This window comes from Xenopus tropicalis, chromosome 1 (assembly GCF_000004195.4).
Source record: "Xenopus tropicalis strain Nigerian chromosome 1, UCB_Xtro_10.0, whole genome shotgun sequence".
Taxonomy (NCBI): domain Eukaryota; kingdom Metazoa; phylum Chordata; class Amphibia; order Anura; family Pipidae; genus Xenopus; species Xenopus tropicalis.
Window position 1 is genome coordinate 146,451,075 of NC_030677.2, and position 18,561 is coordinate 146,469,635.

The 18,561-nt window shown below is 39.6% G+C and overlaps 1 protein-coding gene across 4 annotated transcripts in view; it reads right to left on the bottom strand.

Annotated features, from left to right (window-relative positions):
* Positions 1 to 2,403: 2,403 nt before the first annotated feature.
* ssh1 (slingshot protein phosphatase 1) overlaps positions 2,404 to 18,561 on the bottom strand; it is a 53,172-nt gene continuing 37,014 nt past the window's right edge. For all 4 annotated transcript variants that reach the window (XM_004910620.4, XM_004910618.4, XM_002932081.5 and 1 more), the window contains 7 exons: positions 15,921 to 16,014; positions 14,459 to 14,587; positions 11,796 to 11,842; positions 11,135 to 11,281; positions 8,837 to 9,037; positions 5,921 to 6,386; positions 2,404 to 4,207 (listed from right to left, as the gene is read on the bottom strand). In XM_004910620.4, the coding sequence (XP_004910677.2) occupies positions 3,089 to 4,207; positions 5,921 to 6,386; positions 8,837 to 9,037; positions 11,135 to 11,281; positions 11,796 to 11,842; positions 14,459 to 14,587; positions 15,921 to 16,014 (2,203 nt within the window). In that variant the 3' untranslated portion in view covers positions 2,404 to 3,088. The remainder of the gene's footprint in view (positions 4,208 to 5,920; positions 6,387 to 8,836; positions 9,038 to 11,134; positions 11,282 to 11,795; positions 11,843 to 14,458; positions 14,588 to 15,920; positions 16,015 to 18,561) is intronic.

Below are 18,561 nucleotides of genomic sequence, written 5' to 3' on the forward strand. Positions count from 1 at the left end.
AATCGTTTCCTCTACCATAGGTGCCAGCAACCCTCCCCTTCCCAATCCTACGCAACAGGTGTGTGCATAATGGGCAAGCAGGGGAGCTCCTTATACTCATGCGCATGGCCCAACATGGCTGCCCAGGATAGGGGAGGGGGTTTCTCCACAAAATACTATTGTCAGAGAAAATACTATTCCCCAGACCCTCTATTAGCCTGCACCTCTGGTGGGAGAAAATTCTTGCATAACAGGGTGCTGTATAAAGTCATAAAATCTTGGGCCTGAGCTATTAACCCAGTGCTGACAATCTGTACTAAAGATTTAAAAAGTTTAAATGCCTATTTTTTAAAGGTGTTTTTTTTTAATTTTTAGATAAGTGTTGGTGAGTGGGTTTGGTCTCTTCTGGGTATTTTTTGGCTGTATTTACAAACACAGAAGAAGATACAAAGTTGGATCACGGTGTCAAGCTTTTGTTAAATGTCTGGAAAGGTATTATATTCAATTTTTTAAAGGTGTACAGATCCATTAGTATGTAATCCACACAACCTCTTTGTACATTCTGTATTCCTTAATATAAACTGAATAAAAAATATTCAGCTTTTGGAGCCTACCATAAACATATGAAAATCTCTCTCAAGGCAGTGCAGCTTTGCCAAAAGTTAAAAGGAAGTAACTGAATGCTTAGGTATTTCAAGTTGCAGCATTTATGTTCCCTCTAAGCTCAGGCACACGGACGCACGCTATGTCACCGATGCACAGATTATTGTGATGCAAGATGATAACTTTAAATGCATTCTTAATCATGTGGTCCTGTGGGATATAGATATATATGTTCGCTTCATGTTTTGATGGAATACTAATAAAGAAATAATTTTAAATGTCCCGCTGGTGCTGTGTATACATATTCTTTTTGTTATATGCATTCTTATGTCAGACAATTATTGCTCAGAAACACTAACAATTTCCAATCAGCTGACCTGTGTCAGGATCAGAATAATTATGAAGAGGCAAATAAGAGTGTTGTGCACTGGTAATAACACAGGCAATAATTTACCAACCGTGCCGTGTCCAGCCCTCCAATATACGAGAATTATAAGACTAACCCTTGTTGTGAGCACATTACACATCTGGTTGTGAATTTAAGGAAACACATCAAAGTCAGGTTAATGAAAGCAATATTGATAAGTTAGCATATATAAATACAATACTCATGCAAAAGTAAAGTGGCTTAGTTGTCCTCAGTTAAAAGGATCCCTGTCTCTGTAGTTTCTTAGGCATGAACTAGAGATACAGGAGACAAGTCTCTATAAAGTGCTAATTCAGGCATAAATTAGATTAATATACAACACTACAGTACACAAAGTAGAGTTGGTTATTTATCTTCTCTTACACAGTATGAAATCATAGCATGCCAAGTACATAGAATATTCCTGCTCTGCATAGAAGCATTCAAAAATTCATAAGGAGTTGTAGCAGTGCTTGTCTGGTCTATGTAAATATGAACATCCTTAAAGGAACAGTAACACCAAAAAAATGAAAGTGTATAAAAGTAACTAAAATATAATGTACTGCTGCCCAGCACTGGGAAAAGTTGTGTGTTTACTTCAGAAAGTCTACTATAATTTATATAAATAAGCTGCTATGTAGCCATGGGGGCAGCCATTCAAAGGAGAAAAGGCACAGGCACATAGCAGATAACAGATAAAACACGATTGTATTCTACAGAACTTGTCTGTTATCTGCTATGTAACCTGTGCCTTTTCTCCAGCTTGAATGGCTGCCCCCGTGGCTACACAGCAGCTTATTATATAAATTATAGTAGTGTTACTGTAGCAAACACACCAGTTTTACCAGTGCATTATATTTTTATTACTTTAAAGCTCTTTTATTTTTTGGTGTTACTGTTCCTTAAAGACTTAAGTAGCAAAAGCATCAATTATCAATGGCTGCATGCTCTATAGAGAGCATTTCATAGTAGACCAGCATTATCCATTTGAGGATAAATTAATGAGATATAAACCACACCCAGAACAGTTAAAAGTTCAGTTTAAATGGGCACGGTTTGGAATATTTTTGTTATAGAACATGTTAGTGTTGTTATTTTCCAATGTCTTTATTTCTGCAGTGGTTATGTGAAGGTATGGTGCAATCTGCACTTTAAGGCTAGCCGAAGAAGCTATTGCATCACTGCAGGCTGGCCACAAGCCCTGTGTAACTTGCCATGGGGCTCATTAAGCATAAAATATAATCCCATTGCACAATCAGCCTAACAGGGCCACTGATATTGTGGACAAATCCCTGGGTTTTGTTTTTGCCTGCACAGAGTAAAATCAAGTCTGTACCAGCACATGTGCTCTCCCTCAGCTAAGTGCCTAATTTGAAACTGTTTTTGGCACACCAGTGTAGGCCCAAAGTAACTACCAGGTTTAATGATGATTTATTAAGGGACTACAGCTGAACTTTTGAATTTCTTTTCAAAAGCCAAACATTGTATTCATTGATATACAATTAATGGCACTGATCAGTGTTTTGAGGTGACAATACCCTGAGGGGAACATAGGACATTTTCTTTTACTGTCAATGGAAAACAATCAATAATAATCCTCTGCATTTTGGTAGTAACAGTGAAACATGTGTCTAAGCTTTATAAATAAATTGCTCATATACCAGGGAACAGCAACAGACTATAAGAGGATACGCTGACTAAGCAGAAAGAGGATGCACATCTAGAATTCAGAAACAGTCAAAATAACAGAAAATAGAGGTAGGATTTCTGAAGTGCAAACACTTCATATATAATGGTTACAGTAAACACAATCCTCTGAATTGTACCAATATAGCAACTGCCATTTTACATCCTGTCTGAAAAAGTGTCTAAAAAGTACTTAACCAGGCTATTAAGAGAAAAAAACCACAACATAGATCTGAGGAAAAAACAAAACCGAAACATAATATTAAGGAATGCATAGTCGCTAATAAGTCACTGCAGAAAAATGGACAATTTCTTGCTCTTATACAAACCCGTGTGCGCTGCCAGGCTCACAATAAAAGTGATATAGGCTATGAAGAATAAACTCTAATAATAATAAACAAGCAAACAAAAAAGTCATCTTGTTTCAGTCTTTGTTATGGGTGTATCAGCTGGTTTAATTAACGTGTCTGGTTTGTTCCCTGAAATATCAGTGAAGACAGAGCTGTCCCTTAATTTGGCGCTTTTGCACTCCGATTTCTGAAACGTATCAGAGTCACAGGACAAATCTTCACTGGAAAAAGTGAGGCTACCCAGTTTGGCAAGAGAGTGAGATCTCTTCAATGGGGAAGATAGAGTAAGACCAGCTAAACGCATCCGTGTTTCAATCTCCTGAGTCCTTTGTTTAACAAGTCCTGGCATCCCACGTACGCTGTGTATGCTGTCGCTGCTCGAGCTGCGCGTCAGGTTAGAGCTTATAGAAGATGATGTTGGGGTATAGCATATTGTCTTTAAGAAATCTTTAGTGTAGCTGCTAATCTGATCCAATTTGCAAAAATTTGGAGTGGAGGTCTTCTGAAATGTACCATCTAAAGCATTTACCATTTCTGTCTTTGCCACGTTATTTTGTCCATTTGACTGAACTAGTTCTGGATATGTGGGCAAGTCTTTGGTACAGTATAAGCCACTACAATTGGTCTTCTCTATACAAACATCTTTGCCAACAGAAGTACCTTCACTCTTAAGTCGCTCCAATTCTTTTGTATGCTTTCTGACCAGTCCAGCCTTTTGAAGTTGGATAATAGATTCTTGATGCTGCATCAAATAGCTGTGCATTGTAGGCTTTTCCAACTCCTTAGTGAAAAATAAATACTTTTGGTCTCTATACTGTTTCGCATCCTTTCTAGACAACAAACCTCCAGCCGCAAAGGGATCTACTTCAGGAGTCACTGTTGATTGCTTTTCTGTACTATCAAATGGCTTTTGACGGGTTATAGCAATAACCCTGGAAGGTGAATGTAAATGGCCAGGGCAAGATTTGGCCAGCTCTTCCTCCATTTTGTCCCCATGCATTCTATTCAACACTGCTGAAGTCATGTGCTGTAATAAGGTAGGCTGGGTGCATACAGTTGTAGAATTAAGTGCCGGTTCACAATATGGCTTCTGGGGTTCCTCACTTGGTTTTGGGTACACACAGTCTGTACAGGAGGGATACGGAGGCTTCACTTTACTCAGAATGCCAAAAATGGCATCTTCCTAAAATACGAAAGAAAGAAAAATTAGTACAAGACTTAAAATGCAATAAAGGGATTTTGAAAAATATGTTTTCAAGATACAGAAAAACAGGATAACCTAGTACACTACCATTAAAGAAGCTGCCATTTGGTTTAGGACCATGTCAGCTCATTAGTAGGAGGAAGGTTTGGAGATCAGCTATTATTTGTCTCAAGCTCACATTCCACAAAAAGTTAAAAAGTAACTACACCTAAAACAGATATTGTAATAGACATTACGAGTGGAATTTACTTTTTATTTGAATTAAGTATTGGTTTTAGAGTTTTTGTAACTATAACCATTTCAGTACTGCATAAATGCCTACACTAAATCAATAAAAATGAGACTTTTAGTTATAACATAGCCAGAGAATATGTAAGCCTTCCAGCCTTGTCAAAACAAATCTCTTTGGAAAGTTACAGCCACTAAATTAATATCACATGGGTCTAGCCAACACTGTGCATCTTTCTGCATGCTAACATGAAGGCAGCTTTATACTCTAATGTCCTGCGCATGTGCCGATCACTGGGAAAGCATGACCACCACTGCCAGATATAGCCCCAGGCTGAGGGATTTTTTTTTTCCCACAATATTTTTTATTCACCATATGGGCACCCCTTAAGCTGCCACTCTAGGCACAGGCACACAGATGCCTATTTGGTAGATACGGCCCTGCACTTACTGTATAACGTTGAACAATAAGTGTGTCCAGGCTTCCTACAAAGGTTAATTTTATCATGCAGCTAGAAGCACAAAGTTAGAAAACTCCATGTGAAAATTAAAAAGTGGTTAAGCTAATGGCACACAGGGTGTCCTCCCAAGTGGCATATTTTTCACTAGTGGGCAGCACTGAAGATATTCTAGTAAGCATTTTCTGGCCACAGGCACCAATAGCAGCAGTCTCACACATTTCCCCTTCACACGTAAACTTTTAGTATGTTATAGAATTCTTAATTTTTGGCTGCTACTGCCAGTTGCTAAAAAAGTTATTGCTCTGAGAGGCTACAATTTTATTGTTATGGTTACTTTTTATTAACTTATTTTTCTATTCAGGCCCTCTCCTATTCATATAGCTGTCTCTCATACAAACCACTACCTGGTTGCTAAAGTAATTTGAATCCAAGCAACCAGATAACTGCAGAAATTCAAAACTGGAGAGTTGCTGAACAAAAAGTGAATTAAAAAACAAAACAAAACAAAAACAAATAATAAATGGAGACCAATTGCAAAATTGTGCTCTACGCCATATTAAAATGATAACTCAAAGTAGAAGAATCCCTTTAAGTGAAATTAAAGCAGTTACTGGCTTTTCTTTACCAGCTGAAAGTTTCTGTAAATCTGGTCAATTACCTGCCCTTCAAAAACATTGTAATTTTAAATTTCTATTCAAGATAAGCTGCCCACTTATTCGAATAAATGTTATATTTTAATCCCTCAAGACACATCTAATACAACAGTGACCATATCAAGAATGTCCAGTCTATGGTCGTGGTTAAAATATAGCTCCCACCAATCCTGAATGGCTGTCAGTGGATTCTGGGAAGTATAATTTTACAGCACAGAAAAATAGAACGGGCTATAATTGATTTACTCCACTATTTAGCATACTTATTTTGCAAAGTGTTTGTTACAGAAATACTTTAAACGTCAAACAGCAGAAAGCCTCCTACATATTGCACTCTTTGGAACACCTACCTCCGTGTCTTTGGGGCAACTTCTTTTGCTGCTATTACTGCTCAAATTTTCCTTATAAACCTGTTCATCATAATCAGGCACAAAGGGAATATGGCTATCCCCTTCCTTCATATGTCTTTCAGCTGGACCAAAATCATCTTTATATCGCTTGGGACTCAACAAATCTTCAAAATCTAATTTCTTTCTTATTTCACCCTCTAGAAAAGGAGAATTTTGTCTAATTGTCCCAACATCAGTATCTCCCAAAAGGGCATCTCTCTCCAATTCTTCTACTTCAAGTTCCACACTTAACGGCTCAATTAATTCACAAGGATTATTCAGGTGTCTTAAACAATAACTTTCTGGCAAAGTTTCTGCTTTTACATAATCTTCATTCAGTCCATAATTGAATTCAGTTTCTAGAGTATCTTGCCCATAGGAGGTTGGAAAAATGGGTGGCATCCATAGTTTGTTGTGTCTTTGTTTACTGCAATAACAAATAAAAACTGTGTTAACATTTCATGACCTGTAGATACACACAGGCACGATCATTTAGAATACAAGCTGATAACATTCTATAAAAGCCAGTAAATAGCAAAAATTAGTGCCTGACCTTGCACTTTTAAGCTGGCCATACACGCACCGATAATATCGCATGAAACCTCGGTTCGTACGATATTCGGTGCGTGTATGGCCAGTCAGCGAGGCGACCGATATCGCAGGAGGCTGCTGATATTGGTAGACTCGCCGATTGAAGGCACCCAAGCAAAATCTATGTTCAGGGCTGAATCGGCAGGAGGTAGAAATCCTATTGTTTCTACCTCCATATCGGACGATTCAGCCCTGAACGTCAGTGGAGGGTTGGAACGATCTTTTGTGCAACTGATGATCGCACAAAAGATCGAAAATCGCCACAGCTTTAGTCTTGCCTAATCAGTGTCTGACTGGGCCAGCGGGACACCAGGAAAAAACCTGGTGTGCCCAAATGACCGAGAACCGCTCCCAGTCTGTAACTATGAATGCTCCTCCTGACCTCTCCCTGTTCATGGGCGCAAAGGAGAAGTACAACTTACACGGGTTGGGCATTGGGTATTCCATGTGGAGGACCTAATGGCTACAAACGGGCCCCTGAGTTGCCAGTCCCAGTGGGCCCTGGACCATCCAGTCCAACTCTTTGCCTAATATAAGTATAAATCAGGCTTACCGCAATCTAACTTAGGTCCCACAAAAATCCTATTCCATTGCCGTAACTAAAAGCCAGAGGGGGCAGTCAAAAAGTCCATTGGGTTTGGTACATCACTGGGACCAAACAATTAAAATGATACTGCAGGGTGAAACAGACCAACTTTTTTGAAGCTGTGCAAAAAGAAAGTTGTTGTATCCAGAAGGATATGTTAGGAAAATATACATTACATAGGCTGTATTTAGAACAATTTATTTTTTGTGTAAAACCTGATTTAATTACTAAATTTCCCAACTATAAGCAGGAAAGTGTACAGCCCCCAGCCTACCCCATGTTTCTTTATATGACCTAATTATTTTAAAGCTGTACAGTATTATTGTTGGCAATACTCAAATTTCAGAATATAGGGTAGCTGGGCCATGATTTGTGAAGGACTGCACCAAGCAATGCAAGCAGTGGGACCCAGAAGAAAAAAGTGCAAAACAAATTTTGTTGTACTATTTGTAAGCCAAAGGGCTTTGTCCTGGAGAAATTTATATTATGCAACACAGCTGGGAAACATAGATAGGGGATAAGCGTTCGATATGCTGCTTTCCTCATTTCAGATGTGACACACAGATGACATTATAGTTCTTCTATTAAAACACTGCCATCTGCCTGTCTAGAAAAGAATAAGGAAAAGAGTGGGGGAATAAGGAAACGTACCAGATCACAGGTCTAGTATTTATGTTTCTTTAAATAGCAGAGTCAAGGAGAAGGCAACAACCTTGGAGAAACCCACATGTAACTAATGAAAAGTGGGACAAAATGGAGAAAAGATGGAGAAGTTCTGAGGCTATAATCATCAGTGTCAAAGGATTGCTAAACCTTCAGGCTGGCACATTCATTAAGATCCTTAATGATAACAACGTTGCTTAATATGATATCTAGGATGTGGTACAAGCCCATGTAAAGTTTAATTATTTAATGTAAGTGTGTATACTGGGATGTTAAAATGCTACAGAGTGCCTTTAGATACTGTTTAGTGTGAAGATACACAGAGCAACTAGTAGTAACTACTTGTCATTGCTAAAAAAATAGACAATGCTGATCATTTTCCGTGTGTCTACACCCTTAAAGAAATGTTATAAAAGTCACAATCCACTATTTCCTGGAGTTAGGGAATGGGCAAACCATAGACAATAGCCTTAAGCTGGCCATACACGCACCGATAATATCGTACAAAACCTCGTTTCTTACGATATTCGGTGCGTGTATGGCAAGTCGGCGAATCGACCGATATCGCAGGAACCTGCGAACCGCCGATCGGGCCGGTTAAAAGATTTTGATCGGGCGCCATAGAAGGCGCCTCACCAAAATCTGCCTTCAGCGCTGAATCAGCAGAAGGAGGTAGAAATCCTATTGTTTCTACCTCCTTATCTGCCGTTTCAGCCCTGAATGGTTTGTGGCCGATTGTACAATCTTTCGTGCGAAAAAGATCGCAAATCGCCACGTGTGTGGCCACCTTTAGATGTGGTAAAAGATAATGACCTAAGGACCCACGGAGCGCTTCAGTTGCCTGCGATAGATCTCTGCTATTGTGCACGACTAACCTCTCTGAAATGCCTTTCCTGCAGGCAACTTCGCGTGACTTCGGAAAATGAAGCGATGCGAAGGGCTTTCCACAAATGACTCCTATTGTGGGTGACTGAACTGCTCCGTGGGTCCTTACCCTAAGGTTTCAAAAATGCTTTCATCATAATCATTAAGCTTACCTGGCATCCAGGATTCCCTCATATTCTAGTAGCTGGCGCATAAAACCTGCATTTGGCCTAGTTACACTGCGCTTCTGCTTGACAAAGTTGTATGCTTTCTCCATGCTCCACCCGTTCTCTTTCATAGCATATGCAATGACAGTAGATGCAGAGCGGCTGACCCCCATTTTGCAATGCACCAGGCACTTGGATTTATTTTTCCTTTTAATAGAGAACAGAAAATACCAGTGAGAGGTATTACATGCTTTCTTTCAAGATCATAAAAAGCATTCTATAGTATTCAAACCAAACTTGATTTAACTCATTCTCTGTCTCCGTTTATTTTATTGGCATGGCTGAGTAATTAAGAGCTAAATCTCATATTATCATATAGCACACAAAGAAATGCTGTTAATACAGAGATAATACTCCACTTGAGAAAGGGTTCTTGTAACCAAGCATCCTGCCTTTTTAAAACTTAGAAGCTTATGGGCATATTTATTATAGTGTGTAAGCCAACATCACTGGTTACCCCATAGCAACCAATCAGCAATTTAATTATATGGCCTTTACTTTGTATACCGTGGCATGCCATTTCATGCGATAGTACAGCATTTTTGCCATGTTCCTGCTAAGCATTTCATGATTAATATAGGCTAGCACTTGTTTCAAGGTATTTCTTTCATATTGTTACAGCATGAAGCAGACTATAAGTATTTATTATATCTGATATTCACCAGTTAATGTTATTTAAATAGTCAATTGTTAATTGGATTTTAGACTTTATGACAAACTGGCATAAACTAGACTTTATGACTTTAACATAAACTAGACTTTATGACAAACCCATTTATCTTAGTTAAGGAACTGTTATTGAAAGTCAGGCTCAGACTGTCAATCTGTAGATTCTGGCAAATGCCAGAGGGGTTGCTGTAAGATGCTACAGACAGCCACCATTTATTTGGCTGGCGGGGGTTGTTTGGGCCTCTGTGTACTTGTAATGCCAGGGCCTATTTTGAATCCCAGTCTGGGCAAGTTGAACGTTTTCGGAGGTTATTACAATGGCCAGTGATTTATAGTAAGTAACTATCTGTCTCAGCTGCTACAGACTCTATATATAGCAGGGCTGCCCAACCTTTCTTGCTTGTGACCCACAGTCAAATGTAAAAAGATCCAATGGGTTGGTGAGCAACCACTGTTGTATGTTGCTCCCAGGGGCCTCAAAGTAGGTGTTCATTTTTGAATTTCTGGCTTGGAGGCAAGTTTTGGTTGCATAAAAAAAACAGTGTAAATCCAAACAGAGCTTTCTATAGGCTACCAAATAACCAATTATAGTTCTTATTTGCACACCCAGGAATTTTTTCCATGCTTGTGTTGCTCCCCAACACTTTTCCCATTTGAATGTGGCTCATGGGTATAAAAGGATGGGGATCCCTGACCTAGACCCAGATCCAGTCAGATGACTGATCATTTGGGGAAGCAACTAAGAACATCTGATACAGATTCCAAAAGAAAAAGTCAGCTTGCGTTGTACTTATAAGCAGGCATATGTTGGCCTTTATGTTGCTGTGTGGCACGCTTAAAGGAGAACTAAACCCTAAAAATGAATATGGCTATGCCATATTTTTTACACTAAATCGATTGCACTAGCCAAAAATTTCAGCTGCTGTGTTATGTGAATCCTAATGAATGCCTAATCAGCCTTATACGGTTACATTTATATTCTATTTATACAGTATATTGTGAGTGGGTCCCTAAGCTTAGTAAATGACAGCAGCACAGGACATGTGCAGTGAATCAGCAGGAAAGAAGATGGGGAGCTACTGGGGCATTTTTGGGGGCACAGATCTTCCCTGCTAAAGGCCTGGGGCTGGTACAGAGGCCCAAAACATAACATACAACATTTCTAGCCTATATAGTTAGGCTTTAGTTCTAACTAAAGTCTGCAAGGAAAATGGTGCTGTGGTAGAGTGAGGGGTAAAAGCAATGAGGACATCACTGTGCAGAATGCCGTTTACTTATGTTTCTATGTCTACCAGCCTCACATAGATCTTATTTATACAACAAAAGCAGCATGCTTAATGCAGGGAATGTCAGAGAGATAGTAAAGACAGGACGCGATTGGTTGCGGTGACTCACCGTAACTGAGCTTTTAAAAGTCGCAGCGATTAATTGCCCTGTGTGTCTTTGCCCTTAAAATCTAGATTTAATATTGTTTTGGTCCATTCTCTTAGTTTTGGCGTTTCTTTTAGCAGACAGCTATGACACACACACTAAAACACACAAACTAAATAGGCGAGTGTATATAGAAATACGTACTTAGCCTTGGTAATGAAGTGATATGCATCATTCCAGTGAGAGAGCAGGTCTGTGGTTTCCTCATCATACACGCGAATATTATGATAGGCAAACATTCCTGGGAAGAAATTATCAATCTCCCTGGTGACATTAAGAATATAGCCAACCCTGCAAGTAATGCAATGAATATAGTAACATTATTCTTCAGGAATATATGTATAAACAGCCATGTATCCAGAAAAAGTATAAATTCTAAATATCAAATATAAAAAAAAATATAGTTTATGAAGTAATAAATTGTTTATGAAGTAATAAATTGTTATAGTTCCTAAGCTGCTCCTCACTTTTTTCAGTCCATTTTAAAAAGTAAGGGGAAGGAACAGATCATCCCTTGTCTCACTGTCTAAAAATTGTCAAATCTAAAGCTATACTTTATGTATTGCACATCTTCTCTGTATCAGTTAATAACATCATGGGAAAAAATCACAAACAGTTGGATGGGCGCAGACTCAGTGTGTTGCAAATGTAATGTGACATTTATCATGCACATTACAAAATGTGAGAAATACTTAGAGAGGCTTCCCCTTGACCTTGAAATGCAATCTGAATTTGCAGCTTTCTTTTTATCTTCAGAAAAAAGTATAGTGTATGTTCCACTTCACCACTAAAACAAAGGACTCACCCTGTACTGTGTAGCTCCTCTAAGTTTGATGCATTCCACTCAGAACCCTGAAATAAGCAGAGAAAGTCATATAATGTCCTTTGCATTATCTGAAAGGCATTTTGGCATTTTATTGCCAATAAATTAGTCACAATAGTGCCACCTAGAACAGGTGTCCCCAACCGCCGGGCCGCGGACCGGTGCCGGGCCGTGGACTGCTTGGCACTGGGCCGCCGCCGTTCCCCCGGAGCCCAATGCGGCACACTCAGAGCGGTGAAAAAGCAACGTGCATCACACTTAAAGCCTCGAATGAACACGTCTTAAGCAGGAATGCGCAAGCGAACGCGGTGCGCACATTAAGGCGCAAATAAATGTAAGACCGTGCCTGCAATTCATGCTGCGCGCACCCCCCTCCGGTCCTTGCAACCGGTCCTTGGAGAAAAAAAGGTTAGGGACCCCTGACCTAGAACACTATATTTATGCAGCAGAAAGCTTTTTAGTAAACAGCCTTGAATCTTCCTCTGTTTTTAAGATAGCAGCTGCCATTTTAGCTTGGTCTTAGTAGCTTCCCTGCTGCAGCTCTAGCTGCTGGTAGTTCAGATTACACAGAGATGGTAGGGGGAGCAAATTTTGATGGGAGGAGGAGTAGGAAAAGGGAAGGGGAGAGAGGAGTAAACTGAGCAGACTAGTGCTGGAGCCCTAAGGGATTTTTCTGAGAGCAGGAAGTCTTATACTGAAGAACATGTGCAGTGTTGGACTGGAACCCCAGGGGCCCCCAGAAAACCCACTCTCCAAAATATTTTTTCTCCTTTCCTCACCCAACATCTTTATTCTCCTATTATTTTTATTACATGCTAGCATCTATCCTTCCATCTATTTTTCTTCTTTGTTCCCATTCAGAAATAGCAAATGACCATGAAGTAGGCCAAATGGTCAGGAGCAGGAGGGCCCACTGACACCTGGGCTCACCGGGAGTTTTCCTGGTATCCTGGTGGGCCAGTCCGACACTGAACATGTGTACACAAAAGACAACTAGAAATCCTGTGTTTCTTTTGATAGAGGACTCAGTGCTGTGTTTCTGTGAGTGCTTATGGCTGTAATTACATAGAACTTTCTGATAAAGCTTACTTAGCTGCTTAAAGGAAAAGGAAAGGTAAAAATTATCTCTCAATTTCTAAACCTCATATACAGTGGTGCTTCAAGGTTCTTGAACCCTTTAGAATTTTCAGTAATTTAGCACAAATATAACAAAATATGGTTTTCACAAAAGTCCTAAAAAAACTAGACAATGAGAACCCAGGTCCCTAATCTTTCAGTGCATGATTTGTGTCTAATCTGTGGCACTGAATGGGTTAAAAAGGTGTGTTACCTTTTTATTTAATATATCTAGCAATCTTTTATATATTTTCCCTATTTCGACCTTTTTCTTTTAGATCGCTGGCATTTTTTTTAGTTCTGACCTTTTCTCTTGCATGCAACTCAAAGATGTGCGCCTGAGCAACTCTTCTGACTAGCGGCACAGGGCTGCCGGTGCACTTTGTGTTACTTTGTAAATCAACAGGCAATATGAAGAATATTTGGTAAACATTGTTTGGTTTATTATAGGGTTGTTCAGTTGTTATCAGTCTCTGAAACAATGGGAGATTTCTATCTGGCTGGAACCAGTGCAATTAAAGGAACAGTAACACCAAAAAGTGAAGATTATCAAAGTAATTAAACTGTAATGTACTGTTGCCCTGCACCGGTAAAAGTTGTGTGTTTGCTTCAGAAAGACTACTATAGTTTATATAAATACCCTGCTGTGTAGCCATGGGGGCAGCTATTCAAATGGAGAAAAGGCACAGGTTACAGAGCAGATAACAGATAAAACACCATTGTATTCTACAGAGTTTATCTGCTATGTAACTAGTGCCTATTCTTTTTTCCAGCTTGAATGGCTGCCCCCGTGACTACACAGCAAGGTATTTATATAAACTATAGTAGAGTTCCTGAAGTAAACACACCTGTTGTACCAGTGCATTATATTTTAATTACTTTAAAGGAGAAGGAAAGGCTAGTAAAGAGTTAATCTCAAGCTGCAGGCATACCTTCAGTTGTCTCAATAGTGCCCCCATATTTCACCTGTTCAGAAGATCTAAAGCCAAACAGGAAGAAAAAATGCTGAGCTGTGTAAAGAAAGTTCCCATAATGCCTCATTACTGCACAGACACCTAGACCAAACTGAACATGCTCAGTTAGTAAGACTATGACTCAGCCTGCTGATTGGCTCAGATCCACATTCCTAAGGGGGGGGAGAGAGTTCTAAGCATTCTTGAGGGAGGGGGGAGCAGGAAAGAGCAGAGAACAGAAAGCTGTGTGTCTGTGGCACAGGAATTATAGACACAACTAATCTTTTTTCAGAAGTCAGTGCAGCGTTTCTGTGAGTGATTATGGCTGTATTTACATATACCTTTCTGATAAAGCTTACTTAGTTTTTACCTTTCTGTCTCCTTTAAAACACTTTTATTTTTTGGTGTTAATTTTCTTTTAATCTAACAGATGCATTTATGCACCACTGATGACAAAACTTTAGAACGGAAAGCAAACCTAAAGTTTTGGCGAGACATCAACTGCCGTATTAACTGTATGAATGAAATCTACAAGTTAAAAAAAGAAAAATAAGTGTTTTCTCTCTAGTAACTTACCAAGTAAACATGATCAAAGATGAGGGAAGCCTTATCCATTTGTCCCAAGATAAGTAACATTTCATTGTCTATGTATTCTTTATATTCCTTCAGGTTACAGCTCAGCTTCTCTTCCAGCTCATTGCGAATCTAAAAAGGCAATAAAAATGTTACTAGGTTACACTCTGTTCTCTGATGAATGGAAGTATAGGTTTATTTAATTTTATTCAAAAAGTAAAATAAAAAAAAAAAAAACATTTATCTTACATATTTTACCTTTAACTATGCATTTAGATATGCAGCATTACCCCTTCTAAGCAGTTATTATTCCATGGCTTGAATTCAGATTACCACTTTAGAGGAGTTCTACACAGACTAAAGGTGGGCATACAAGGGCCGATTTCAGCTGCCGATATTGTATTGGCTCGTTGATGCGGCACCTGAACCGACAGCGCCTATGCCTGTCATTTTAATTCATTTGTTTAGCACTAGGGTCAAATGATCACATTAGCCAGATATTGCCCACCCATATGTGTGGGTATATCGGGAGAAGATATGCTTGCTTGACGACCTCGCCAAACTACTAATCTTTCAAAAATTTATAGTAGAGACGTATGGAAACTTTCTCCCAGGAAATAACTTGCTTAAACGTGTTTATAGGAACAATCTTGCTACAACCGACTGTGTGCATGAAGCTTTGTTAGTTTCTAAAAAGATTTTGTTTCCTGTTTTAAAATAAGGTATAAGGTAAAATCTCTTACCTTATACGCCGGGTTGGTGCTCCTGAAGAAAACCGCACCAGCCCGGGGTAGCTGCAAGAGAGTGCTCCTCTTCCATCGTCTGTCTTTGCGCCACTTGCGCAAACGCAGTAAAGCGAAAAGCTGAACTTTAACAAAAAAAGCCACTCTACTGCACATGTGCTGGCCCCAAGATTCAGAAGACAGACAAGAGAAGGAAGAGGGTCGCTCGTTTGCAGCCACCCTGGGCTGATGCCGTTTTGCCACTTGTGCAACCGCAGTAAAGCGAAAAGCCGAACTTTAACAAAAAAAAAAACACTCTTTTAACAGGAGCACCAACCTGGGTATAAGGTAAGCCATTACAATCACTGGGGATGCCTAACATTTTGGCAGCCCCCAGCGATTTTACCTTTCCTTCGCCTTTAAAGGAAGAGGCTCAGATGCAAGCAATACTGTATTTAAACAATAAGAATAATAGTTCTCTGTACTCAACAAGCTATGAACTGATACTGATGCTGATGCTTTTTAATGGAAAATTTGTGGGAAAAAAAACAGCTAAGACATCTGAGCTACACAATATCCATACAGCTGCATATAAAAATCCTCATGCTCTTGTATATCTGTCCTAATTTAAGTACTCCCTGAAAGAAGTTGAAGTGACACCTGTAGCATTTTTAGCATAGCAAAACAAAGGAGCATGCCTAAACATTTTATGCTTGTGCTATGCTGCAACTAAACTTGCTCACCTCTTTGCAGGTCACATTCTCCAAGTCTCTGGTCATCATGATACTCCTTAGTGTTTGTCTTATAACCCACTCAGTCCTCTCCCCCTCACTAGGCCTGAATGCAAAAAAGATACAGTTCATTTAAAAAAAGGATATACAGAGAAAGGAAAACATGCAGGCATGTGGATGGCAAGTTGATAAGGGTATTTACCAAAAGCTCAAACCAGCTACATAAATAAAGATTTACAAATGTAAGGGAATCTGAGCACAGACCAAGGTTTTATAGATCAATTTTACTGTACTATTATTATACTGCTATGAAAGAAAAACATGGTACAGTGAGGTAGCCGGATGCCTTTTGGAGTGGAACTCTACTTCTTGGTCCCTGTGTAAACCAATACAGACCCTTTCAAATAGCCAGCCAGTTTAGGCAATACAAAAAAACTATTTATAGTCTGAGTGGTCAGATTCTTTTTAACCCGGGCTGCATGGAATGTCCAGATAGCAATGAACTGGCTGTCCATGGACAGAAGAGCAACAGATATTTGTCTCTCATCGTTCAAAATGAGGACTGACAAGACATCCAACCAGACATCCAACTGCCTAATGAATCACCTTATATGCAGAAGGAAGCAAGGAGAATTAAATTAAACAGTTCTAGTTTGCGGAATTAAATTGAGGAACCTGTGGTTAACAAGCTCCCTCTTACACAACGGATACCCCTAATACCTTAAGTCTTCAATGCAATCATCTATGTGAATGATTATACTATATACCAGACTTGTGAATATGGAACTGACAAAATCAATACTTGTTAGCTTTATTTTAAAATATACTATCATGTATTAAAATACCTTATTTAGCAGTAAAATACAAGTGGGGAAACATCACATAACCTTGTCTACTAATTTAGCCCCTCTAAAAACCATAATGCCTTGGCTCTTTCAATGCACACTCCTTATACTGGTCATGGGTCAGTTCTGTGTTAATATCAAATAACAAAATAGGCAGTGGTTAGGTTTGGTTCCCACCAGCACATTGCAAAAAGTATATATTTATATTCTCCCTGTGGCTGCAGGGAGGGGGCATATCTATTTTCTCTGTAAGGGACCCCACATGTGACACATGTGAAATCACGGGTGGCCTGTAATTTTCTTCTGAGGGAAATCATTTTGCTCCCACATTTCCCACCTCTAATGAAACATTTGACAGTGTGTTACTGTGACAGGGACCTTATACTGTAAGCTCCACTGGGGCAGGAACTGTTATGAATGATATCTAATCTCTGTAAAGCATTCTGTAAAATGTGAACACTATGTAAAGGTAATATAAAAAAATGTGCATCAAGGGACTGGTAAGCTAAAACAAGTAAGTCCAGCAGCCCTATGCTAAATTTAGTGTTCTTTCAGTTGTGTCAGTATTATTAACTATGTGGGCCAGCAAGCAGCCTAACACGCACCAACTATCATTAAATAACTGTATTTAGCACTGACAAACAAAATAACAGACCACACAGACAGCAATTTAAAGCAGAAGTTCATCTGTAGCATGATGCAAATTCTAAGGCTTATGGAGCAATGGGGTGAAACCCGTCCAGAATAACATTGTTTTAACTAAAGTGCAAGATGAAAGGTGCTAAAAAGTTTTGCTCTGTAGCTCACAAAGCAAGAATATACCAATCACTAGGCCAGAAAACAGTCTTCTGCAAAACTTTAAACATGTAATCCCCTGTACTGTTCATACCTTTTAATCCCTGCATTGTTCACCTCCTGCATTGTTCACACCTCATGCTCAGACTGTAATCACCCACATTGTTTACTTGTACACACCTCAGACAGACTGTAGGAGCAGGGCCAGCATTGTGTCACTGTATATACTGTCTGTGTGTGCCATACTCTTTCTACTCTACCCTGCCTGCGTGTGCCATACACTGGGCAGACATAGTATGGCACACACAGGCAGGGTAGGGCAGGGCAGGGAGAGTTTGGCACACACAGGCAGGGTAGGGTAGGGAGAGTATGACACACACACTATGCTGCCTGGGTGTGTCCTACTCTGCCTGCCCTATGCTGCCTGGGTGAGCCATACCCTGCTTGCTCTAAGCTGCTTGTGGGAGGCGAACCTGGCAGGGGTTGGTTCTGGAAGTTTGTTAGCATTTGTAAATAGTCATTATATGGCCCCTAAGGTGTGTAATTATATGCTGGGGGTTGCTGTACTATCCACAGGGGAAGAGGAGGCAGCATATGGATTTATGGGTGTGTCTTAATATGACTCGTAATATAATTATTTCACATATGAATGAAGGGTGGTATCCCTACAACAACCATTTGTGTTTTTGCTGTGCTACCACCATTAATGTGGGTATGGTCTTAAAAGCTCTTGTGATTATGTAGGTGTGGTTTAAAAAAGGGGTAGTGGTCAAATCTGTCTTCCATTATCAGCCCTCCACCAAATAGGCCAGAAAAATTCTGACCCTCTGTACCACAGAAGTTGGACAGCACTGTGCTAAGTACATTAAGACATTTTGTGCATTATGCTACCAAAACCCTTTCCATTTTAAACAAAACAGGGATTATTCGTCCATATATTGCAACATATTCAAGCTGGCCAACTACGTCAAAGTTATCCCTGGTCTGGCCAGTCCTACACTCTTTATTGCTTT